Source organism: Nilaparvata lugens, chromosome 4, assembly GCF_014356525.2.
Source record: "Nilaparvata lugens isolate BPH chromosome 4, ASM1435652v1, whole genome shotgun sequence".
NCBI classification, from domain to species: domain Eukaryota; kingdom Metazoa; phylum Arthropoda; class Insecta; order Hemiptera; family Delphacidae; genus Nilaparvata; species Nilaparvata lugens.
This window is the reverse complement of record NC_052507.1, coordinates 24,018,903-24,045,961: the sequence shown is the minus strand read 5'-3', so window position 1 is coordinate 24,045,961 and position 27,059 is coordinate 24,018,903. Positions and strand designations below refer to the sequence as shown.

The following is a 27,059-nucleotide window of genomic DNA, read 5'->3' as shown; positions in this document are numbered from 1 at the left end:
AATGCATTCTATGTGATACCATTTGCTTATGTCACAGTCACAGGCGACAGCCTTGTCATTATCGTGGACTAAGTGTTGGCAGGTTTGGCACATATATTCTTGCAAATTTTTATCCTGTTGAGTTTTGTCACTGTGGTTATGCTTGTTAGCCATAATTAACTGGATTATTTCTCCAAAGTATTTGACTGTTCCGAGTGAATTTTAAGATAGGACTAAAAGTCTGCACCACAACAGTTATTTGAGTAAAGCAGAGATACATATAATTATAATACACAAGTTTTGGTAATATCACAGCCAATATCACAGTTATTTTATGAGAAATTTTAATAATGATCGAAATAGTATATCCTATACATATATATCACAGCCTACACAGTCGAGAATAATTTTTCATGCAATTAATTGCAATTCGTTTATAGATGGAGTATTCTGCAATAGGTTACACAAGGTATTATATTTACCAGGTGTGTCGCCAAGTCAAGTTATTTACCATCAAAGAGATCGTATCTTAGTACACTAATATAAAGTTTGTGAAGAATAAAATCTATGGCGACATAGACTGTTACTTTGCAGAAGTAGTAGACCGCTTTGTGAACTGGGTTTGCAAAGAATAGGAAACTTGAACAAGTAGAGTTCGTACTGATTTGAAGTCGAAATAGGTTATGTCATTTGCTATTTAGTAGTATCGAGTGCGTATAGCTCGAATTTCTGGTAAGACTTAAGCTTGCTGTATACCAATAATTCACACAATAGGCTTGTTCAGAATAAATAATTATATTGGGCTTGTAGTGTTGGCTTGTCCAGCATGTTGAGTTACGTAGAAATCCAGATAAGCAATAATTAATAATGGCATGCAGTTTACCTTGTGGTTGCGTCGCTCAGCTTACTTATTTAGATTAAATTCTCTAGAAGATCTGTTACTCACAAACACTTTCCTCTTGAAATTACTAGTAATTTGCACCTTAAAGCAATTTTTGGTACGCTTTTTCTTGTTATAACACTAAGGTTGGCGTCCTTATTATCGATTTCAATATTAGTTTTAACATTGTGAAATTCAAATAGGCAAAAGTTGTACGGTGCCATCTTTAGTCGCGTTTTCAAAAAAACTGCACGGATCAAAAGGATCTCGTCCTGCCGCCCATAGAAACTCATTTCGCCAGTTTTAATTCGGTATGGATAACTACCACAATAATCATCTTCACAACTACTCAGAAAGTAAAATTCATTTGGCATAATAAACTTTGTTTATAATACACGAAAGGCTAAAATCAAAACGGGGATCGACTTTCAGTGGTACAATAAAATTCCTGATTAGAAATTCAAAACTGGTCCAATAATTCTGAATAATACTACTAATAATAAGATATAAGTAATAATACTACTAATTGAAGATATAAGTTGCATCCCTCTGCATTAAAATTTCACATTTGTACACACGCAGCTTAATTATATTAGATAAATAGAATGTATCAATATTGTTCTTCTGTTCCTTGATGGAAAACACAATTTTTTCTAAGTGAAGAACTGTTTTGCAGGCAGGTACAGCACCAGCAGCTGTAGATGAGGAAGGCAAGGACATCAATCCACACATCCCGCAATATATCTCGTCGGCACCATGGTACTTCGGCTCCAGCGGCCCGACGCTCAAGCATCAGCGAATCCAGGAGGATATGGTCAAGGCACCGACACGCATCGACTTGGCTTATCACCGGGGAGTCACCGTAAGTAAATACAACATAGACATCTTCAAAAGACAATATTTAACTAAAAGTATGAACTACAGTGTGCAAGAATCTGTTGGTCAAACAATTTCAGATTGATCCTGTTAGGTTTATGTCTTTTTAATATATATTCTCTGGCTATTGTTTTATTTTTAACGATTTCTATATTCTCTAAGACCAGGAAGAAAAGCCAATCAAACAAACAAATTACCTTTTCTGGTCAGCCATTTTTAACTTGACCTCAGCAGATTGCCAGCAGAAAGTCTGTTGTTACTAACAAGATTGGGAATAAAACTCTTTTTTTGATGAGGTCGGTTTCATAGCTCGACTGACATCCAGTGCTTACGTCAGTCGCCTATGTCTTTTATGTAACAATCTAATGTACTCGTATGGAGCGAACGATCTGGTCTGCTGTGAATGAATTCATGGAATTGCCACATGAAAAAAGCACGACTGATGTACATACTACCAGTTGACCGAACTAAGAAACTGACCTGAAGAGGCTCTCATAAACCCTGGGTTATGCTCCAACTCCATGTTCAAGCACTGAAGACAGTGCTCATACTCTATGCTAATGCTTTCGATATGGTGCTGTTGCTCATACTGATAATATAATCATGTGCTTACTTCTTGTTCATACATGTATAACTAACAATATATTTAGTACAATTCGGGAAGAATCACCAGGAATTCACCCCAAAACTCTTTCAATCCCTAATTCAAAATTAACAGTTCAGAGGCTATGAAAATGCTAATTGATGTAATTCATCTACTATTTTGATTCCAAAATTAACTATGAACTGAAATATCTGAAATATACAATCAAATCAAATCTTTTTATTTATTTCATTCACATCTGTGTACAATTTTACAAACAAGAACAGAATAAAAATAGTCGAGTACACTCCCTATTAGGCTAAGCCTGCATTGAGGAATTGTTGGTCTTATTACGTTGACTACATACAAATCTTCAATCCATAAAATACAGTAGACTATGGAGGCTATGAATAAAAACAAAAATAATAATAACTTGATAATTTGCTTTGAAAAGGAAATATGGAATTAATCACATTATACAAACATGAGCAAATTAAGAGAAATACATTGTAAGAGATAACAAAGCAAATACTTGCTTCCAGTTGAATTAAATAACAATAGCTTAATATTAAAAACAATTTCTAAAATATTCAAATTCCACTACAAAAATAATCTTTCACTTTGCTTTGGAAAGATCATCTGAAATTATTTGACACTTATTATATAATATTATATAGTGAGGTATCAGTTTGGTGTGCAACATCAGTCCATCACAAGTCCTTTTATCCATAATATGTCCTACTATTGTTTTGATCTAAAGTCGTGGACTGAATTGGGTTTTGCAGCAACAAGTGTCGACGAAATACCGGAAAGGCGCGTGCGAGAATTGCGGGGCGATGACTCACAAGAAGAAGGACTGCATGGAGCGGCCGCGCAAGGTGGGCGCCAAGTTCACGGGGGCCGCCCTGGCCGCCGACGAGTTCATCCAGCCGGAGTATGACCGCGACTACGACTCGAAGCGCGACCGCTGGGTGGGCTACGACCCCGCCAACCACCGCACCATCGTCGACCAGTATCATCGCATTGAGGAGGCCAAACGGCAGCTGCGCGCCGAAAAGCTCAATGCCGAGAAAGGAGATGGTGACGCCAAGGTAAGCAAAGCCGATCTTCCTCACCCTCCACAAATTACTCCCTGTGTTCTAGTGGGTGTGTACTAGATACAGATGTGGTCTCATAAGTTGATCCTAGTTTTTCGGGCGGAAGATGAAGGAAGCCAACTTAGCATGCCTGACTGCTGTATTACCAATCAAAAAATTGCGGTGTGTAAGGCTAGTTGAATGAAATAACTTGCAATAACTCAGGTGGTTGATAAATGTTATTGCTATGCATAGTAGCGTTTTTTAACTGTGGAAGGTGTAAATCGGTCCAGGGATATACTTGTGAGACCGTGACTGTATCCATATTATTTTAAAATACTTGAAATTGTCATAAAATATCAAAATATTTTGTTCAGCTTGTGAAGGTGATATCGTGATGGATTATTTTGAATACATTTAGTTGGAATTGTCTCTACCTCTCACTTAAGTTAAATTATGATTTTTTGTAATTTTCAAAATCAATTATTGAATGTGACAATTTCTAATCATTTTATATAATATAACTCATAAAGACATCCTGCAGTGGATTTCTTATACATCTATTAAATTGTATTTGAAAACTCTTACCTTGATAATAATTGAATAAAAAAAACTTGATAGTAGTTACTGGAAATCTACAGTACTGTTTAAGGTTAGTTTATGTCATTTACCTTGTAAGTTTCATTCTCACTGATTGGTTTGTGAGTTCTTGAAATTTAAAGTTCGAAACACCACAAAATCGAAAGGTTTCTTCAATGTTAAACTTAACTACCCCTTCAATACCTCTATAACTGTAAGTTGTCTGTCATTAACGTTTATTAGCATTCATATTTTAAAATACAACTTGGACAACTTAACTAGTTGATAGAAAAATTAAATTCCATTTCCATTTATGAGATTTATGTCTTTTTTAATTCAATTATTTATTCATCTATTCATTCTAGGTTTGATTTTAATTAGGTACTTTGAAGTATTAAAGATGAGGTTCGCTAATCACAATGATTCATTAAGGGCCTTCCAAGCCAAAATTGGCTTTCCAAAATGGGGCGTAGTCACAGTAAATAGTTGTAGTAAAATAAATATTTATTTTCTCATTTCTATTATTGGAAACGTTTTTCCTTGACGAAATGAAACATTCCTAAATAATTAAAAATAGCTGAAACATGCCGTGCTACCAATTTCTCCTAAATAGGTTGGATAGCATTTTTCACCTATTAACCTAAAGGAAGTTATCGGCTCCAAAATGGTAGATTCTTGATAAATTATGAATGGATCTATTTCTTATGAATGAGAAATCCAGTTTTCAGAGCAAACCAACTTATAATCTTCAGAAGAATTTTGGCAATATACAACACAAATCCATAAAACCTTACACCTTACACACTTAAACATCTAGCATCATTACAAGCTAAATACTTATCCATTTATATAGTTGAAAAACAATGGCTATAGTCTTGTAGACACACAAAACAAACTATACAAAATTAGAACACCATAAAACTGTTCAAAACTCAATTTAAAACATTAAAAATTTTACTTAAACAGAAAAATATTCAGAGAGCACAAAATTAGAACACATAGCCAGCCACCATTTTTTAGAGAGAAGACCTAACAAGTACAGAGCAAAGCCCCATCTCAAAACCAGTGTTGACGTTATGAACATGTCACTGATATAAAATTCCAAAAAATTATAAATTACAAGTTTAGAATTTACATTTTACATTTGTTCTCAATAAAACTTTATTTCGAAACTGTTATTTTAAATTTATATATCCTCTATATTTATAATGATCTATTTATCTGTTAATTCTGTTAACTCAGTTTTGGTGATACCATGGAATGTGCAACACAATTATTTACGATAAATTCTCAGTTAAAAAGTTGTCCGCATATCGATTACTCTGATATTTACTATCAAGTTTTATAGATCTCGAATTGAAGATTCGATTTTAATCGAGAAAAAATGTAATATTACAAATACCCCCCTCTTGACATAAAAATTTTTACTGTTTGAGAATTTAAAGAAAAAATATTACATTGAAACAAATGGAAATTGTTGAAATTAAATTCGAGAACAGTAACAATTTCTCTATAAAAACATTACATGTCATCCTATAATATTGAAAATTATTATAAGAATTCATCAATAGCATTTGTTATACGTTTCCAAACAATATTTCAAAGTATAGAATATCAAAATTACTTTTGATTTAGCTTTATAATTTAAAGGAAAATATCTCAACGGAAAGTTTAATATATATAAAGAATAGTTTTTGAAATTGCACATAAATTTAATAGATAGAAAAATTCAATTTTTTATTGCATAAAAATATTTAGTATGTTGATTAAAAAAATTTTTTTTTTTAATGAATTGATATTTTTTTTTTGATGAATTATCTCATAAAATTTCAATAAATCAAAAAATGTTAATTTCTTTCACTATTGACACGGTTGATTTCATCGATGCAAATTTTGGAAAACAGTCCGTTAAGGCACTCAGTATGAATTTCAGTTAAGTGTGACTCCAGTGTGATGACATCAGTGTTGGGCTGATCCGAATACTCGTAGTGTTGGGCTGATACTTGTAGTCGACTGATGCATACCAAACTCCATACAGGTGACATCTCAGTTAGCATTGCCTCATGCTTGTAGTAGACGGCTGCATACCAAACTCAATACAGAGTCACGTAAATTTTGTATCATATAATTATACAATGTACATTTCAGGCTTGAAATGACAATGTAATTTGTTTTTTGGAAAAGAGATAGACGCTGCATACAGGATTAACTTAGGTGAGGATTAATTTAGGTAAGGTTTGGTTTTTTTATATTTTCAGCTTTCAAGGTTTAGAGTTCTGCATACAGGAATAATTTAGGAGAGGATTTTTTGAATCAATTCTTTCATGATACTGTGACTGTTATTCTGAATTCAAAGTTGTGAACGTGAACATGGATGGCAATTACCTGCAGGTAATGTGGTAGGGTTGAAGTTTGAGTTACATGGTCAGCAATAGGCGTTGGCATTGTCATTGGCGTATGCATTGGTGTCGGCATTGGCGTTAGCATTGTCGTAGGCATAGGCATCAACATTGGCGCAGGCATTGGCATCGGCATTGTCGTAGGCATTGGCTTCAACATTGGTGTAGACATCAGTGTAGATATCGGCGTAGTTATTGGTGTAGATATTGGCGTAGATATTGGCGTTGGCATTGGTGTAGGCATCAGCGTAGATATTGGCATAGATATTCAGTTAATGAGTCACACTAGTTCGAAAATCACCCAAATGTTCTTAACACTCTTCATGGCATTCACTTGTTGTCGATTTCGAGATTCACGTGATAATTATTTTGATGTTAATGTCCATACTGTACTTGTTATTTTAAAATGCTTATAAACTAAAAAGAAAATTTTGATTAGGCTACCAATACAAACTAATACACATGAAAATTATTTCTAAGTATATAATCAATATAAAATGAAATTTGTTAACATCTTATTATACAGTCAGCAATACATAAATTGTGAAATTTCCTCAAACTCAATGGAGACATCAAATACAAAATTTTAATAAAAAAAATTTCATTTCCATTTATTCACTGTTCAAATAACAAAATTTAATCCATTCTTCAAAATTTAGAACATAAACAAATACATGTTACATAAATTTCATAACACTCTGTATTATTATCAAAATTGTAAAAAACATCAGATCATCACAACAAAAATAATTTCAATACATATTTCAATAATTTCAGACAATTGTTCTTCTATTCACAATCATTTCATAATAGGCCTACAATATATCTGCATTTCATTATCATTTAGTATAATATTTCACATTTATGATTTATCATTCAGGGTTTCAAAATTATTTATGTGGACAAATTTATAAATTTTCATTTTAATTTTTTGTTCAATTATTGTATAAAAAGCAATATATTTAATATTATTAATTATCGTTTATCGGATACTATAGTTTATTTCGACTTTTCAATGTTCTAAACACAAACTACATTTCTTGACAAAACTTTACTATCAATCATTAAACAAGAAATCATTCAAAAAATCAATAATATTTTGCTTCAAAGGCAATCAATATTCATAAGTAATCATCTGCCTCTATGGCAATCAACATTATTAATCATTATTTTGCATCTATGGCAATCAACATAAGTAATCAACACAAAAATATTATCTCATTACTGCCTCTCTAAGTCATAACCTCTGTTATTCCTTCTTTAGGCAATAATGGGTTTCCATCTCAAAAAACAATCACATACCAGCAAAATTCTAATCAACAAACCCCACTAAAAATTCTACATACACTCTAGCATCCATTTTAAACGATAATCAATCATATCAAAATTTATAGAACAAACAGTTTTTTTTTTGTTTTTTTTAATTTAGAAAAAGACATCAATTACAAAAACTTTAGAGAAATTTTAACCTTTAACTCATTTCAATTAATAATATGATAAGACGTTTTTATTTAATGAAATCATTATTATTCAAGTTAACTTTCATTTATATTGTACATCTCATATATATGGCGACACAATTCATTAATACTTTCAAATTTTGAAGTTTTATTATTATAACAAAATAATTTATACATAAGATTAGATTTCAGCATGTTCTAAATTGAACCATTTATTTTTTAAATAATTTCAGAATTTTCAGTTCTAAACTTTCAAATTAATAAAATATACTACTATGGAATTTTGTAGATTCCAAGTATGACTCTAATTTGTTATAACTGTGAGCTATCACTCCCACAAAAACAACTGGTGAAGGAAAAAATATTTTGACTATTGTGACTGGGTGGAGAGTTCCTAGATGTCTGTAAGGCAATGTGATAGCAGACTCTAGTATCGGACCACAAAAACAAAAGTATGCAAAAGTTTTTACAAACATTTGATGTTGTAGTCTTAAGGTTTTTATATCGCAAACAAGTAGGTCAGATAATCGAGTCCAGCCATATGTGGTTCACGCCCACACCTCTGAAAGAATGCAAAGTATTGGACAGCAAAAAAAAAAAAAAATAAATAAAATGCAAAATGGGTTAAAAGCCCAGAAGAAAACTATAACCTAATTACATATGGCTTATGGCACGATATGCAATGAAAGATGAGAAAATGGGACATAATTTGCTCTGAAAAACCTAGTTACCAAATATGATACCTGACAAAAAATAGACATAATTAAAATATGTAATACATGATGAAAAAATATACCACAAGCAAACAATTATTTACACTACAATAGATAGATTTTAGAAAAGTTAAGTTTTATAACAATTTAAAGATTAGGAAAATAAGCTACTATTTTAAATTCCAAAATTATTTCAGATAAAATACAAATTTAAATGACCATGGACAAGATTGGTTAAGATATGCATCATAGAAGAAATTTACTGAACATTACACAAAGACAGGAAAGAATTGAAATTTGAAACGATTAAGGGCCAAGAAAAATAGGCTACAGGAAAGAAAAAAGACACAATTATGAACTCTTACCATACACTGCGTAGCGATTATGCTATTCTGAATCCCGGCATAACACAGGATTCCTAATCATAACATAGTGCCGGGGAATACCCTTTCATCATGTGATTCACTTTCATCATATCAGTAAACAACTTGAAACAACCTTTGAATACTAACACATCAATGGTGACTTTGTGCTTTGTTTTCTTCAAGAACATGATTTTATTCATGGGTTCATTTGTTTCAACAAAGCCATTTTGCTTACAAAAGTCAGTCATGTTCACTAGATAATGCTTTGCATACACCTTTTCAATTTTCAGTTGAAAGTTTAATTCATCAACTTGATTCAAAGCAAGATTCATTTTGTTTACATTGTTCCTAACCTCTACAGAAACCTGTCTCATGTAAACATTCACTTTATTTACTGTTTTCCTAACCTTCAATTTGGCAATAATACTTTCTTTAATGTTGACTTTCAATAAAGACAACTCCCTATCTACTACTTTACTCAATTCTACTATCTTACTAGGATTTACTTTTTCAATAACAGTAACTAGGCCTACATTATCTGGAATTTGAAATAATTGATCTTGTATCTTAACACTACTATCATCCTGCTTCAATTTGCTTTCATCTTCATGATTATCTATCAATGTTTCATGTGTATCTTTTAATAGAAGGTTCATACTAACCTGCTCTAGTCTAATGCTAGTACATTCTTGCTTCATATCATCAAACCTAGCACTTTGATCTTGTTTCAAATTATCAATCTTAGCATTTTGCTCATCAAATCGAGCATTTAGCTCATCAAATCTAGCCTTTTTGTTCATCAAACCTTTGTGTTAAGAACGCTATAAGATTTAGATCATTTTTAGCTCCTACCATACTTGTTTCATTTGATATTTCTACTACTTCCTCATGAATTGTTACATTTGAAACGTTTTCACTTACAGCTACACTATCGTTTGAGTCATTGTTTAAGGTTAGGTCTAAATCTTGAGATTCTTCATCTAAGTTTTGAATGTTTTCACTGAATAAAACTTCATTATTTTTATTGTTCTCCATCTTGCTACTGCGTAAAAAATATTTACTCTTTAGAACCTGAACTTTCTTGAACCGATTTCCCACTCAGCAGCATCTCCCATCCACAATCTATCAAGATATCTATCCTACCAATAATTTTTTATAACCAGGGATATATTTTGTAGTTTGAGTCCCACACCAGGGCGTACCATTTGCTGTGCTACCAATTTCTCCTAAATAGGTTGGATAGCATTTTTCACCTATTAACCTAAAGGAAGTTATCGGCTCCAAAATGGTAGATTCTTGATAAATTATGAATGGATCTATTGCTTATGAATGAGAAATCCAGTTTTCAGAGCAAACCAACTTATAATCTTCAGAAGAATTTTGGCAATATACAACACAAATCCATAAAACCTTACACCTTACACACTTAAACATCTAGCATCATTACAAGCTAAATACTTATCCATTTATATAGTTGAAAAACAATGGCTATAGGCTTGTAGACACACAAAACAAACTATACAAAATTAGAACACCATAAAACTGTTCAAAACTCAATTTAAAACATTAAAAATTTTACTTAAACAGAAAAATATTCAGAGAGCACAAAATTAGAACACATAGCCAGCCACCATTTTTTAGAGAGAAGACCTAACAAGTACAGAGCAAAGCCCCACCTCAAAACCAGTGTTGACGTTATGAACACGTCACCGATATAAAATTCCAAAAAATTATAAATTACAAGTTTAGAATTTACATTTTACATTTGTTCTCAATAAAACTTTATTTCGAAACTGTTATTTTAAATTTATATATCCTCTATATTTATAATGATCTATTTATCTGTTAATTCTGTTAACTCAGTTTCGGTGATACCATGGAATGTGCAACACAATTATTTACGATAAATTCTCAGTTGAAAAGTTGTCCACATATCGATTACTCTGATATTTACTATCAAGTTTTATAGATCTCAAATTGAAGATTCGATTTTAATCGAGAAAAAATGTAATATTACAAACGTTACACTAATTTTCTCTTTATTTTTTTGTGTTCAATTTTCTAGTTTTCCAAAATTCAATTTATACGTGACTCTGACTACGACTATGCCCCGGAAAGCCAATTTTCTGACTCCAGCTGTTTAAAGTCTAGAACTTAGCTAAATCCCGAGCTCGGAAACCGGCCCTAAATATCATGTATTGGATTAATGTCTGTTTGTTTCGAGTTCGGTACATTAAACTATAGAAGATGATTTACACAATATTCAATAATTGAATCTTTATGCTGAAATATTGTATTATTGTAATTATACAGGGTGGGTGAAAAGTCCGAGAACGGCTTAATATCTCATACACAAAGATAATTTGATGGTGAGTGTGATTGGGGATCCTACTCAAATTGAAAATACTACTTTACTATGACTTCAAAAATCTGGTCCGCCATATTGAATGCAACTTAATTTTTTTAAATAGGAAGGTTGTCATGCGATATATGGTTTCGATACGAAATTTTAAGAAATAATGAATGGTGAAAACCGCACATCGATATCTCAAACCGTTCAGAAGATATTCACATTATAAATCAATACCACTTATGTATTTCATGTCTGATATGTATGATATTTATTAATAATGTGAATATCTTCTAAACGGTTTGAGATATCGATATGCGGCTTACGCCATTAGTTTTTTCTTGAAATTTCATATCGAAATCATGTATTGCATGACCACCTTCCCATTTAAAAAAATAAAGTTGCATTCAATATGGCGGACCAGATTTTTTAAATCATAGTGAAGTAGTATTTTCAATTTGAGAGGGGTCCTCGATCACACTCACCATCAAATTACCTTTTCCTCCACCTCCTGTCTAAAGTGCTCACTTTACTCCCTGGAACATAATATTAAAGTGTCACTTTTTCGATCTCGGTACTAAAAAACAGAAAAACTCCCTAGAGCGTAAAAGTAACTCTATTTAAATAACATGGTAAGCATCTCTATTTTAAAAACGTACATTTGAAATAGGTTAGAAGGTCTAAGCTCAGATGAGGAAGCATATAGAGTAGTCATTAAACCAACTAAAATTAAATACCTCAACCAGACATTTGATCAATATAATATGAAAATTATTACAAACTTCATATCATTATACTAAAAAAATGTATACATTTTTTTATTCCATGTTATTCAAAATACCAGCCAACGAATTTTCCTTATTAACTAATCAAATTTGAAACGGGAGCTGTAGTTGTGGCGGCCATCGTTGTTACAACTTTTGCCGACAGATAGCGCTGTCGGCGGAGAACTGTGATTACAAGCCAGCTGTTTCAGTTTACTTTTTAGATTATGTTGCAACACATTGTTTGGTCACGTTACGGTACGTTTTTAAAAATTAATTTATTTGCAGTTTTCATAAAAATGTAGGTGGAGGAAAAATGTTGTGTTATATCATGAGTGAAAAATGTTTTTTCTCCCTCAGGAAAATTGTTGCCCTCGGCTTCGCCTCGGGCTTCAAACTTTTCCCTCAGGGAGAAAAAACAGTACTTTTCACTCTAGATAAACAAATAGCTATTGTGTATGAGATATGAAACCGTTCTCGGACTTTTTTCTCTCCTTTCTGCTTTGAATAGTATTGATTAATAATGTGAATATCTTCTGAACGGTTTGAGATAACGATGTGCGGTTTTCACAATTCATTTTTTCTTGAAATTTCGTATCGAAATCATGTATCGCATAACCACCTTCCTATTTAAAAAAATAAAGTTGCATTCAAAATGGCTGGTCCAAGATGGCGGACCAGATTTTTGAAGTCATAGTAAAGTATTTTCAATTTGAGTAGGATCCCCAATCACTCCCACCGTCAAATAACCTTTGTGTATGAGATATTAAGCCGTTCTTGGACTTTTCACCCACTCTGTATGTGTAACTGAATGTGAGTTGTCGTTTGTCAGGAGGTGGTATTGGACGAGGAATTAAGCGATTGAAGATGAGGTTCCCCAATCACCATAATATTCCCTTGAATATGATGTCTTATTGTTGGAATTGTATGTGTATTGTGTAAGTGAGGTGTGAATGTTTGAGGATGTGGAATTGGACGAGGACAAGTACGTGGACGAGGTGGACATGCCGGGCACCAAGGTTGACAGCAAGCAGCGCATCACAGTGCGCAACCTGCGCATACGCGAGGACACGGCCAAGTATCTGCGCAACCTCGACCCCAACTCGGCCTACTACGACCCCAAGACCCGCTCCATGAGGGACAACCCCAACGAAAACACCAGTGCCGCCTCCAATGAAGAGTGAGTACACTTCGCTCAATACTCTTAATATAGAATATTGGTGAATAGTTTTCAATGTATCGATGTAACCATGGTCAAGCTATAAATAATCAAACACTACAATAATATAATAATAATTATTATGATGTAGGTATCTTGTTGAGTGGGCCATTCACTATCCGACAGTTTGTTCCAACTACTTCGGACTTGACACTGGGGAAACACAAGCACCCAAGTTAGCGCATGCGCTCTGTATTGAATAGTAGTTCCATCATTAGCCACTGTTTCAATTTCTTAATTTTTTTCATTATTCTTTGTTTTATTCCCGTATCTTTACTTCTAGATGCATAGTTTCATTCTTTTATTCTATCTTTATTTATAAGTTCATAGTATTACTCACTGTAGTCTGCAAGAATTCATGGAACACATATTTATGTTTAGAAATTCGCGTTTTATATGTCATTAGAAAGAAAAGCACAAAAGGTCTTCGGGTAGATTGCTATTTACTCTTCAATTTTTAAAACACACGATTATATCTTTAGAAAATTCATTCACCTCACATAAAAGAGGAGATTCTGTTCTTCAAATCAAGACCAAGTACCATTTCGGGTTAACGAGATACACAGTTTTGAATATAGAAATTGGTCATTTTTCTGTGTATTTCTGATTATTTCTTCTATTTTTTCCTATTTTAGATGAACTAAATCAAATAATTAAGGGACTCCTTGACATTTATTTGGCTGTTCATCTACTCCAAAACAATAACTGATTTGTGTTTGCTCAGTTTAAGTCCAGAACTAAATTTTAAAACCTAATTCGAGAATCTAATTCAAGTCCTGAATTTATAAACCCTTCACTCAGAAAGCGAAATTATAAACTCCAGAGTCTAATGTGATCTCCAAACTCCAGGGTCTATTTAAGACCTCGACTACGTTAACGCCCTGTCTCGGAAAGCCAGAGCTTAAAGCCGGTTAAAGTCTACAGCTTAGCTAAATCCCGAGCTTGGAAACCGACCCTTATTGTTTTTTGCAAGAACGAATTTTTAAAAATTTAAATTTCTTGAGACTGATTGTTTTTGCAAAATAAATATATAATGAATATTAAAAATAGCCTTCTTTAATAATTTCACCGTTTAGAAATTAGATTGATATTTTCTGTATTAAAATAGAAATAAATATAAACTAAAGAATAAAATAATACAAACTCATAAAAATATGTTAATTACCTTTTTTTGGTTGGGGCTACTCTTAATTATCAAGAAATTGAAATAAAGAAACTCCAAGTTCACTTTTTTAAATTATACTCGAGTAAAATTTAAAAAAGGATGTTGCGGTTTTCTATTCTTATTTCTTGATAGATATGCTATTTTAGCATTCTCTATTATCATGTATTGTATAGTTAAAATCACTTCGCTTATATGGGCTACTTGATTCAAATAAAAACTTATAGTTCAAATGACTTGAAAATGACCTATGGTCAAAACTAGTCGTTAAAATATTTTAAAGTTTTTAATAAAAAGGGTACTTCAAGTTTTTATATTTTTTTTATTGTATATTTACTATGATATTGTCTATTGTACTTCCACAAGTTATCTATATTGTTTGTGTATATTTTTTTCGCGGAAATAAATGTATTTATTATTATTGTTTTATCTAGTGTGGATTACGCAGGCGAGAACTTTGTCCGGTTCACGGGCGACACGCGCAAGCACGCGAAGGCACAGCTGTTCGCGTGGGAGGCGTACGAGAAGGGTGTGGACGTGCATTTGCTGGCCGAGCCGACCAAGCTGGAGATGCTCAAGGCCGAGTACGAGGGCAAGAAGGAGCAGTTCAAGCGTCGAGTGCAGGCCAGTGTGCTCGAGCGCTACGGAGGCGCCGAACACCTCGACGCGCCGCCTCGCGAACTCCTGCTCGCCCAGACCGAGGACTATGTCGAGTACTCCCGCTACGGAAAAGTTATCAAGGTAAGTCAGCTTTTTCTCAAGCTAAACATATTGTACTTTAGTAAATACATTTGTACATAAAGGGACAAAACGGCAATTCCCAGGGGTGAGTTATCTACTACTCTAGGACATAACTACTTATGTCCCGTGATGTACACTACATTTTTCCCCACCTTCATTTATGAAAAGTTTTTTAATATTTATTTTAAAGGTTCTAGTGCTTTGTTTAATGATTATTGAGATCAATATGATTTGACACTTCATCCTTATATAATATTTATAATAATACTTATTAATTCGGAAATTGGAATCAAATTTCTTTATTTATTCTTATGAATGTACTCTTATGAAGTTATCAAGATCAGTCACCAAAAAGCCTCAGTCAGAAGCTAAATATTTGTACACAATTTACTGTAATGATCAGTCATTTTTTTGATAAAGTATTTTAATAGGACTGATTCAGTTAGTGTTACAAGTTCGTCAGTATTCTAGAAATTCACAAGCATCTCCGTGAAAGAGAGTAGCACCGTCTTACTTCAAGTGATAGGGCGCCTGTTGTTCATTTTCATTTATGTTATTGAAATTTCTTATGGTATCCCATTTTGTTATATTCGCTAAACTACTGTTGCCGAATTATTTAACTTTTGTGCTGCTTGAAGAATATTACAAAGAGATTGGTACCATTCCCAAGTCTGTACCTTCAAGGAGTCATGAGTTACACGGTTTTTTAATTGTTGGGATTGGCATTTGGTGGGAAAAGCATGTTTTCGCAAACAGTACTTTTCTCTCTTTTTCTGATGACACTCCAGCCGTGGAATATGGACTTACAGCCTTCAACCAGATGTCATTTTGAAGCTTAGGTAATATACTAGAACACTGTAACAATAACACTAGTGTATGCCTACTGCAAATACATTTACAGGGTGGAAAGTAGAATATTGACCCAAAAAATGTATGTTTCAAGTTTTTGAAGTTGAATAAATCATGAAAAGAGTGGTCAAAATGAGACGATTCTCTCGAACATCATAGTTTGGTTAATTCCTAATACTTTGGTGGTAAAACCAATCCGATATCTCTCACAATAACTAAATAGCAAGCGATATAAAAATTTATGTCAATAATGACCGCCATCTTGAATTTTTCAATGATGTCGAATATTTTCGTTGTTTCCATCATCAATATTCTTATTCCGCTTGTTGTGAGGAAGAGATTGAGACCATTTGCAAGTCTCTATCTTGTAGTCATGAAAAAATTGATTTTATAGTTCTAGCTTGTAACCTCATGTATACGGAAAAACTCACAAGAAACAGTGCAGGGTTTTCTTTGGAGGGCGCTGGAGAACTCATTCCTCCACGTACAGCGCATAAAGATATATCGTTCTAAAGTTGAAAAAATCTGGTGTGGTACACTTACACAACTTTCCTTGCTCATTGATCTATAAGCTTCATTCTTAAACGAGGATAATCTAGAGGAATAACATTATGCCGATTGGCGGCTGAATAATTTTATCAAAACTACGATTATACTATTGTTATTCTTTTCAGAGTACATTTTCCTTTGTTTGAATTATGAAATTTGAGGATTTTTTAAAAGTTGTCAAAGCAGCTGTTCTACAAATAAAATATCGACGTGTGTTCTTTTGAATAAACTGCTCTGCCCACCTACCTCAAGCACGAGAAGAAGGTTACAAAGTAAATTTCTCAAGGATGGGGTGGATCCCCTGTTAGTTTCTCAGGGAGGAGAGTCATACTAGTTAATAGAGCTGATATATAACTATACAGGGTATGAATTTGAAAAAAATCGGTCGTCATTTTTAGAAAATCGTGAAAAATATGGTTTTTTAGTAATTATCCGCCATTTTTCTCAAGAATATCACGGAGCACCTGCAATTTTCCCAGAAATGAGACTTATGTCAGTTGATAGGGCTTATAAATAGCTATCCATGGTATAAATTTGAAGAAAATCGTTAGAGCCGTTTTTGAGAAAACCGTGAAAAACATGGTTTTTTAGTGATTATCCGCCATTTTTCTCAAGAATATTACAGAGCTCCTGCAATTTTCCCAGAAATGAAACTCATGTCAGTTGATAGGGCTTATAAATAGCTATCTAGGGTATAAATTTGAAAATTTGAAGAAAATCGTTAGAGCCGTTTTTGAGAAAAACGTGAAAAACATGGTTTTTTAGTCATTATCCACCATTTTTTCCGCCATTTTGAATTGAACTTTATTGAATTTCTTATTGTCGGATCCTCATGGTATAAGGACCTTAAGTTTAAAATTTCAAGTCAATCGGTTAATTAGGAATGGAGTTATCATGTTCACAGACACACGCCCACACACACCATTTTGAATTGAACTTTATTGAAATTCTTATTGTAGGATCCTCATGGAATATGGACTTACAGCCTTCAACCAGATGTCATTTTGAAGCTTAGGTAATATACTAGAACACTGTACCAATAACTCTAGTGTATGCCTACTGCAAATACATTTACAGGGTGGAAAGTAGAATATTGACCCAAAAAATGTATGTTTCAAGTTTTTGAAGTTGAATAAATCATGAAAAGAGTGGTCAAAATGAGACGATTCTCTCGAACATCATAGTTTGGTTAATTCCTAATACTTTGGTGGTAAAACCAATCCGATATCTCTCACAATAACTAAATAGCAAGCGATATAAAAATTTATGTCAATAATGACCGCCATCTTGAATTTTTCAATGATGTCGAATATTTTCGTTGTTTCCATCATTAATATTCTTATTCCGCTTGTTGTGAGGAAGAGATTGAGACCATTTGCAAGTCTCTATCTTGTAGTCATGAAAAAATTGATTTTATAGTTCTAGCTTGTAACCTCATGTATACGGAAAAACTCACAAGAAACAGTGCAGGGTTTTCTTTGGAGGGCGCTGGAGAACTCATTCCTCCACGTACAGCGCATGAAGATATATCGTTCTAAAGTTGAAAAAATCTGGTGTGGTACACTTACACAACTTTCCTTGCTCATTGATCTATAAGCCTCATTCTTAAACGAGGATAATCTAGGGGAATAACATTATGCCGATTGGCGGCTAAATAATTTTATCAAAACTACGATTATACTATTGTTATTGTTTTCAGAGTACATTTTCCTTTGTTTGAATTATGAAATTTGAGGATTTTTTAAAAGTTGTCAAAGCAGCTGTTCTACAAATAAAATATCGACGTGTGTTCTTTTGAATAAACTGCTCTGCCCACCTACCTCAAGCTCGAGAAGAAGGTTACAAAGTAAATTTCTCAAGGATGGGGTGGACCCCCTGTTAGTTTCTCAGGGAGGAAAGTCATACTAGTTAATAGAGCTGATATATAACTATACAGGGTATGAATTTGAAAAAAATCGGTCGTCATTTTTAGAAAATCGTGAAAAACATGGTTTTTTAGTAATTATCCGCCATTTTTCTCAAGAATATTACGGAGCACCTGCAGTTTTCCCAGAAATGAGACTCATGTCAGTTGATAGGGCTTATAAATAGCTATCCATGGTATAAATTTGAAGAAAATCGTTAGAGCCGTTTTTGAGAAAACCGTGAAAAACATGGTTTTTTAGTGATTATCCGCCATTTTTCTCAAGAATATTACAGAGCTCCTGCAATTTTCCCAGAAATGAGACTCATGTCAGTTGATAGAGCTTATAAATAGCTATCTAGGGTATAAATTTAAAAATTTGAAGAAACTCGTTAGAGCCGTTTTTGAGAAAAACGTGAAAAACATGGTTTTTTAGTCATTATCCACAATTTTTTTCCGCCATTTTGAATTGAACTTTATTGAATTTCTTATTGTCGGATCCTCATGGTATAAGGACCTTAAGTTTAAAATTTCAAGTCAATCGGTTAATTAGGAATGGAGTTATCATGTTCACAGTCACACGCCCACACACACACCACACACACACACACACACACACACACACACACACACACACACACACACACACACACACACACCCAAAAATCATGTTTTTGGACTCAGGGGACCTTGAAACGTATAGGAAACATGAAATTAGGGTACCTTAATTTTTTTTGGAAAGCAATACTTTCCTTACCTATGGTAATAGGGCAAGGAAAGTAAAAACGCTCTAAACTTCATAGATTCAAAATTTCTCTGTATCTCTTGCACGACAAAAGTTATAATGGAATGAAATTTGAAAAAAGTTAGAAAAAACGTTTTTAGGGCTTTTGAAGGTTATAACTAAAAAAAATTTGCGTTTTAGAGGAATATTTTATGAAACAAAAATTGTTGAGGAAGGTTTTTAAAATACTTTCGTATAGAAAAACGGTTGAATACCTTGAATGGTTATTGATATACAAGCGATATAGCAAAACCCTGAAAATTTTGGCCGCTATCTTGTTTCTGAGGTGTTTGCCTGTGATTTCGACTTATCATCATCACGATCCTTATTATGCTAGACCTAACGAAGAAATTGAGACATCTTCCACGGCTGTTACCCAAAAATGACCACGGAATGACATTTGCGCCCGGACTATATCATTAAGATGCACTTGATAAGTTTATTTGCAACTTACCTGCGCTCAAGTGCTTACGCTTAGGCGCTCCTGCGCCTTAGCAGGTTTTTTTCCTGTATTGTATTAAGTGTATTATTTTGTATACAATATTGCATAATAGTATGTTATTATTCAATAATTGTACTTTTGTCTTAAAAATGGAAAATAAATTTGATTTGATTTGATCTACCGACGGCTGTTGCATGACGCAATCAATGATTATAACAGCTGATTTTTATTTCTGTGTGTGGCCAGCTCAAAAATCTTCTCCCATAAGGATTACATGTGAACTTTGAAGGACTGTAGGAAAAAGTCCTGAAGTCGCATTATAAATTTGATTGGCCATAAACCTGGTCCTGAACATAACGAACACAACTAAAAAAAATCATCGAATACGGTGCACAAATAAAGTTATTGAATGTCAAAATTTGAGGCTCGATTTTTATTTATATAGATTACAGTATGATGGAAATCCCAAAGTCATCAATTATTGTGAAGAAGTCATTTTATTCTATTCTTGCGGCTTATGGGCATTTGAGTCTCATTTTCACCTCTCTTATTACCGAATTTTTATTGAATGGTTTTATTTTAGAATAGCGGCAAACTTGAAGCCGGTTTGCCGGCATTTTCACAACAAAATATTGCTCTGAAAATAGTTAAATCATAGAGAAAACATTCGAAGATTCAATCTTGAGTGGGCCTAATGTTTTCTCTATATGGTTTGATATTGAAGAAAAATTATCTAAAAGTTTTAATAATGAATTACGGAAAAATTACTAGGAATTTTTCAGTCAAGGCTGAGTTTCACCAGTAGGCTTACCTTAAACTTTAGATCTCTGCTGTATTTTCCTATTATTATTGTTGATTGTATTGCATTAAGAAGTGGAATTCGATAATAAAAAAGAAACAATTATTACTCTACCTCACTTTTAAATATTGATACAATTATTGTACTTTGATTTCAAATTCGATTCTTCACTTTTAAAGACTTGCGATACTTACCTTTCTGACAATGGACAATGCAGCCAACATTATATTGTTGAGGCTATGGAGATATCATCGTATTCTATTGTTTGATATCAAAAACATAATAATAAATATTAAATTATGAAACAGTAATTCATAAAATATATTATAGACATGATACCGCGATTCACGATACATAATTATATAGATTATTACAGTCGTTATGAGATTATCTCTATGATTATTGTCAGATCGGACACGATCAGCTGTTATTCAAGGTCATTTTACAGCCCTAGGACCGTAAAGTTTTACCGGCCTGGTCGGAAAACAATCACTTTCGGCCTCCATATGACGCACGTAAACCAGCTCATTACATCCAAGTGTGGCGAAAAAGATTATTTCTTTCCATTATCATAGTATAGAGTCTAGAGTGTGATTATAGCCGAATAGCTAGAAATTAGTTATAATTCATATACAGACATCTTTCTCAAGTGTAAAGTGTTACGCAAGTTGATTTTCATTGTACAAGATCCTCCTCACACACAGACTCGCTTCTAGGTGAGGAGTACTATTCTGTAATTTACTTTCAAAATGTTTGTAACATGTTGCTTTTCAGGAATAAAACTTTTTCATCCATTCTTTTAATTTTTAAATAACAATCTAGAGGTTAGGAGTAATGTCCAAAATCCATAATATTGATGTGTTACTGTTTGATTGAAGGAATCGTATTGTACTGGAGAGGCTGGTAAGCAAACTTCGGACTGTACCGGTCAGCCTAGCACAAGCTCGACGAGTCATGCGGACTCGACGCCGTTCGTGTGGGCCAAACTGGAGCAGAGCAGGGCTCCACCCCCCGCCCCTCCCACCTCATCCTCTTCTTCTTCCTCTTCTTCATCTTCTTCGTCGTCATCTGAGGTAAGCAAGCATTCCAAGTTGCTATTATTGTCTATGAGCCCAAACTTTGCTAACCTGAGAGGGTGAGTTTATTATTTTCATGTGAATTTCGTCGTAACTGATTATATAGCCCGCTGCACACGTGGACAATAGTAGCTTCCACTAGGCGTCCACCAGCTGCCGCGGAACATAGAGTTGTAAAATAAAAACAAATAACAAGTTTTTAATCTTGACTTTATATAAATTTTTCTATAAGTAAAAGTATTCATGAAAAATTGAAAATTAGGTTAAGCTACCAATAATTGCATAGAATAAATAAAGTTATTCTGCATTCTAAAAGAAGAGCATTCTTGTGTTTATTTGTTTACTAGCCGGCAGGCTTGCTTCGCTCGTCTTATTCGTCTAGCCAGGGGGCTCCGCCCCTGGACCCCCAGCTGGATCATCCAGATATAGAACTAGCTGGTGATTTCTAGACCCTAGCTGATTTCCTGTACCAAATTTAAACATTTTTTCTCAATTGATTCTTGAAAAATGTGAGAAAACTCAGAAAAAACACTAGGGAACCCAAGGAAAACACAGTAAAACCGCCCATCTTGGGCGTATCTATGGCGTATTTCTGAGTCCTCTTAAGAATAAATTTCTAGACCCTTGCTGAACTTCTGTACAAAATTTGAACATGATTTGTAAATTAGTTCTTAAGAAGGCCTAGAAAACGCTCAAAAACCGCCGATCTTGGGCGGAACTTAGGCGTCTTAACTTTAGGCAGAACGTAACTTTCTTTTTAAACCTTAGCTGAGCTTGTGTACTAAATTTGAACACTTTTTGACAATTTGTTAGGTTTTTTAAAAAATTTAGAAAACGCAGAATAACGCTGGAAAACCGCAGATTTTGGGTGTTTCTTTGGAAATATTTTCAACACCGTTCTTAGTGCTCCTCTAGATTGATGGCAAACTGAATATACATGTTGAAATCAGGATGAAATAAACTAAATAAAAAAATAAAAACATGTCAAATTTGAACGTATTTGGTCCAGTAGATTCTTAGTTCTGTAGATGAATACTTGAGTGAGTTACTATTGTGCCATTTCGCTTTTATATATAGAAAATTAATGTTGTTTCTTCTAATATGACATTTTCGATTGTAATGCCTTTTTATTTTTCAGAGTGAAAGTGACAGCGAATCTAAGAAGAAGAAGAAGAAGGATAAGAAACAAAAGAAGAATAAGAAGAAAACAAAGAAACAGAAGAAAGTGAAAAACTTGAAAAAGAAGGACATTTCGGAAGAAGAAAAGTTGAAAATTGTAAGTATTTCCGTTTTTGTTGGTTCTACAATTTTCAATGTGTTATTGAAATTGAAATCTCACTTTAGTAAGATAGTTGCTATCCAAGGCGTGCTTGTCCAAGAACAATTTCAAGAACCATCAATTGATATGATTTTTTTAACAATCATCTATCACTCTGTGGAACCCCACTTGATCCAGCTGATAAGTTAGGTTTAATTTTTAGAAATAATGTTTGCAGTATCTTGTTATTAAGTTATTAAGCAAAGCGACAATAGCAATTTCACGTTCATGATTCTTAATTGACATATATTGATAAATGTTATTAATCACTTGAAACATGGTTTTATGCTAAAGGCAAGTTAGCATGAAATTCCTGTTGTAAGAAATATTTTTGTAAATAGGAGGAAGTAAATAGAGGGAAGTAGACCCATCTACAGGTGAATCTATTCTCAAAATGTTCATCAATGTTTTTATACATATTGATGCACGTTAGAGCATTCAACCATAGAGAAACAATAGCGTAAGTAGATATCCCACGGTATAGGGAATTTATGTCGCAACTTTTACTGTTATCTTAAGCAGATTACTGTCGATTATTGTCAATTTTTACTGTCTTGTTGGGGTGATAGTGTATGAATGGCACAATTTGAGAGACTACTAGCGTCACACAGCTGCATAGGAGAGAACTACGTGATCTATCGGCTTGGGATAACAGTAAAAGTTGCGACATAAACGCCCTATACCATGGGATATCTACTTATGCTATCGTTTCTCTATGATTCAACTATCAATAAAGCGTGATCAGTTGAATCAAATCTCAAATCATAAATCAGACAGTTTGAAACTCAAGAATTTAACAATTTATTTCTGTAACCTATAAAATCTAATATATTTTAATACAGTTAGTTCAAGGACTAGAACTGGATGAATACGGCTTGCTGTCAAAACCACTAATTCATAAAAAAAATTAAGATTCTAGCTCCGGTTGTTACACCATTATTAATATCCAGTAAAATAGAGATAAAGGGCCGGTTTCCGAGCTCGAGAATTAGCTAAGTTCTAGACTAAACAGCTGGAGTCAGAAAATTGACTTTCCGAAACGGGGCTTAGTCATAGTTTTCATGATAATCTTCATTTTCTCATTTCTATAATTGGAAACGTTTTTCCTTGACGAAATGAAACATTCCTAAATAATTCAAAATAGCCAAAACTTTACACTATTTTCTCTTTATTTTATTTTGTGTTCAATTTTCTAGTTTCTCCAAATTCAATTTAAACGTGAACTGCGACTACGCCCCGTTTCGGAAAGCCAATTTTCTGACTCCAGCTGTTTAAAGTCTAGAACTTGGCTAAATCCCGAGCTCGGAAACCGGCCCTTAAAGTCTAGTAGAGACTTGTAAACTATATTCCGTGCAAACCTTAGTAAGCAGCATAGGGCTTTATGGCGAAAGCTGTTTCAATATAAATATAGGAGTACAATGTTGTCATTTTTATGCAGATTCTATCAAAATGGCCTGCGTTCTCTTTTCGCTCTTTCTCTCACATAATTAGCTTTCTGGATTTCATGAAATCTGGCAGCACTGTACTCCATAAGAGGAATCTAAAGTTTGTACAGACTATAGTAGAGTACAGGCTAGAGAGTGAACTAGAGGTGTAACAACCGCAATTAGTATATCAAATTTATTTTGTAAATTAGTGGTTTTGACAACTCATTTCCATTGAATAAAGATATCTAGCGCAATATTCCCTTTACAACAACACAGAAAGACTATAAAATCATCTTAATATGAACTCAATTGTGCTTGTTACTTTGTTGTAATCCTTGTTCCTCCTTCTTGGCTCAATCAATTTATATTTCAATTGCTCTCAAAAAATCTTTTCTTAAATCTTATATTGGTAAAGTGTTACAAATCAATCTTCCCATTCTCAAATTGAACCTTACAACCAATTCATTATATTCTACTTCAAATTTTCTGAGAATGTCTTGTTGATAAAATCTGAGTTTTTCGAATATTGAAAAAATAATACCTCTTCAAACTATTTGATACGATCTTCTCTCTTCATTTTTTCAGGCATTGAAGGAGGAAGAGGAGAGGAATCGTGAAGCTGACCGGCTACTGCGTATGGACGAACGCAAGCGGCCCTACAACAGCATGTTCGAAGTCAAGAAACCGACAGACGAGGAAATGGAAGCCTACATGATGAAGAGGCGGCGAGCGGAAGATCCGATGGCTCATTTCACCTGAATTGTCAACTACTTACAGTGTAACAGTGGAAAGTGCATCAAGTACAAATAGTGTCAATTTTAAAACATTTATTTATAATTTGATTTGATGACATTATATACAATGCTGGGTCATCTGATGCGAGGTTATCTTACTTGGTCATCTTTATCTTATAATTGACATTGACTGTAGTTATTGGAAACTGATATTATATTTGATCGGTATCAATGCTTAGTGAGTGGCCTCACTAGAGAATAGTAATTATTTGTAAAATTAAAATCTATGATAAATCAGAGTGATAAATGAATGTATAGATTCGAATTTTGTATATTTTATCTTGTAAATAGAGTTGAATTATTTATGTAACAAATTTTAAGTCTTGAAATTATGTAAGTTAGAATTAGATTTACCAGTAACATAAATTACGATCTTAGAAGAGAATAAAATTGGCTTCAATTCTTTTCAATTGAATAATTTTGATTTTTCCCTTGATATTATAACTTGGTAAACTACCCATTTTGTTTTGTTAGTGCCCGTTAACTCGCGTATATCAGTTCTTATTGCAATTAAATTACATATTTATGGATTGATTAGAATCTGTAATAATTGATTGCATTAGTTGTGAGTGACTTTTGTAACATTTTCCAATTGCTGCAAATTTGAATTTTTTTCGTTTAGGTCAATTATAATTCCCTCCAAAATATGCTTTCACTGGGTCTTTGATAAGTTTATTTATTTCATTCGAATTTAATTTGGCTTCTATCCTACTGAATGATGGTATGGAGAATAAAATAAGATGTGTGCTGTTTTAAAATTCAAATCAAAATTATGGATTAATTTCATAGATAGGTGTTCATTGTACCGTAATAGTTTACGTATATATTTAAAATATCTTTCATTGGCTGTCAAGCTGAAATATGAATAGGGCCTAACTTTGTTAAGAACAGCTTCACAATTCTAAACTTTGTTATAAATCTACAGGATGATTCAAGAAAGAGTTCAGATGTTTGTTGTTCATCAACGAATCAGCTCAACAGAAAGACTTCTTATGTGGAATCGTGATAACCAGCCAAGAAATGGATAATATCACATGAAAATCTGAAGAAATGGAATAGAAAATAAATACAGTTGCTAGGTTTATGAACCCGAGTTTATTGCTGTGGGTATCCTTGAGCGAAATCACCAAGAGGTCATCCAATTCATCTCATTTGGCCGTACTAATGAATTTTGTTGGCAGCAAACAGATAAGCTGGTTCATGCAGATTGTGTGGGCTAAGTAAACGATCAACAAAAATGGAAAGGAGAGATTGTGGTACCGGTGCTGATCGCACGTGGGCCGCGTGTGGGCGCATGCGCGTGTGACGTCACAACTTGACGAACAGCTGATTAGCCCGCAAGGCACGAAACTATCTTACCTCACACTATTATCAAGTCTCTAGACGACTATCTAGGGTAGTCGAAAACTATCAGACAAATTAAAAGTATTGCGCCTAAAGACTAGTATTATGAAGGCTAGATACTCTAAAACTATTGAGTGTAATCAAAATTTGGTCATAAAACTAAATGTTTAAAAACAACTAGAATGTATTTGATACCGTAGGTAGATAAAACTTGGTGAAGATGAAGAAAAACTTATGAGGACCTGTAATATAAACAGGGGGCTCCTGAAAAAAGGCGAACCCAATAAATTGGGGAAGCGATTGTTGGAAATCTGATTTTAAATTTTTGTCAAAAGAGACGGAGTTGATAATTATTATTCCAAACAGTCAGGCCTATAGTAATCATGTTCCTTGCTCTTTTCAAAAATAGACCAGCTCAAGAATCTCATCTAAACATATTATTCATACAAGTTATTTTAATGAACAAATAGTCATCATTTAAGGATCCAAAAATAAAATATTCCTGTAGCCAAAAATTGTAAGGCGATGAATGAAATTGAATATGCCGTCTCCGATCCCCTTATCAAAAATAATGAATTAGTTGGAATCGAATATTAATCTTGGCAAATTATTATCAGCTTTTTCGACG

At 33.4% G+C, this 27,059-nt stretch overlaps 1 protein-coding gene across 1 annotated transcript in view; it reads left to right on the top strand.

Annotated features, from left to right (window-relative positions):
* Window positions 1-25,497, top strand: part of LOC111064040 (pre-mRNA-splicing factor Slu7) — a 31,833-nt gene extending 6,336 nt beyond the window's left edge. The window contains exons 3-10 of the mRNA XM_039425715.1: window positions 1,536-1,721; window positions 3,104-3,409; window positions 12,987-13,204; window positions 14,840-15,178; window positions 20,257-20,278; window positions 21,351-21,545; window positions 22,687-22,824; window positions 24,879-25,497. Of these exons, the coding sequence (XP_039281649.1) occupies window positions 1,536-1,721; window positions 3,104-3,409; window positions 12,987-13,204; window positions 14,840-15,178; window positions 20,257-20,278; window positions 21,351-21,545; window positions 22,687-22,824; window positions 24,879-25,052 (1,578 nt within the window). The 3' untranslated portion in view covers window positions 25,053-25,497. The remainder of the gene's footprint in view (window positions 1-1,535; window positions 1,722-3,103; window positions 3,410-12,986; window positions 13,205-14,839; window positions 15,179-20,256; window positions 20,279-21,350; window positions 21,546-22,686; window positions 22,825-24,878) is intronic.
* The last annotated feature ends 1,562 nt before the right edge of the window (window positions 25,498-27,059 follow it).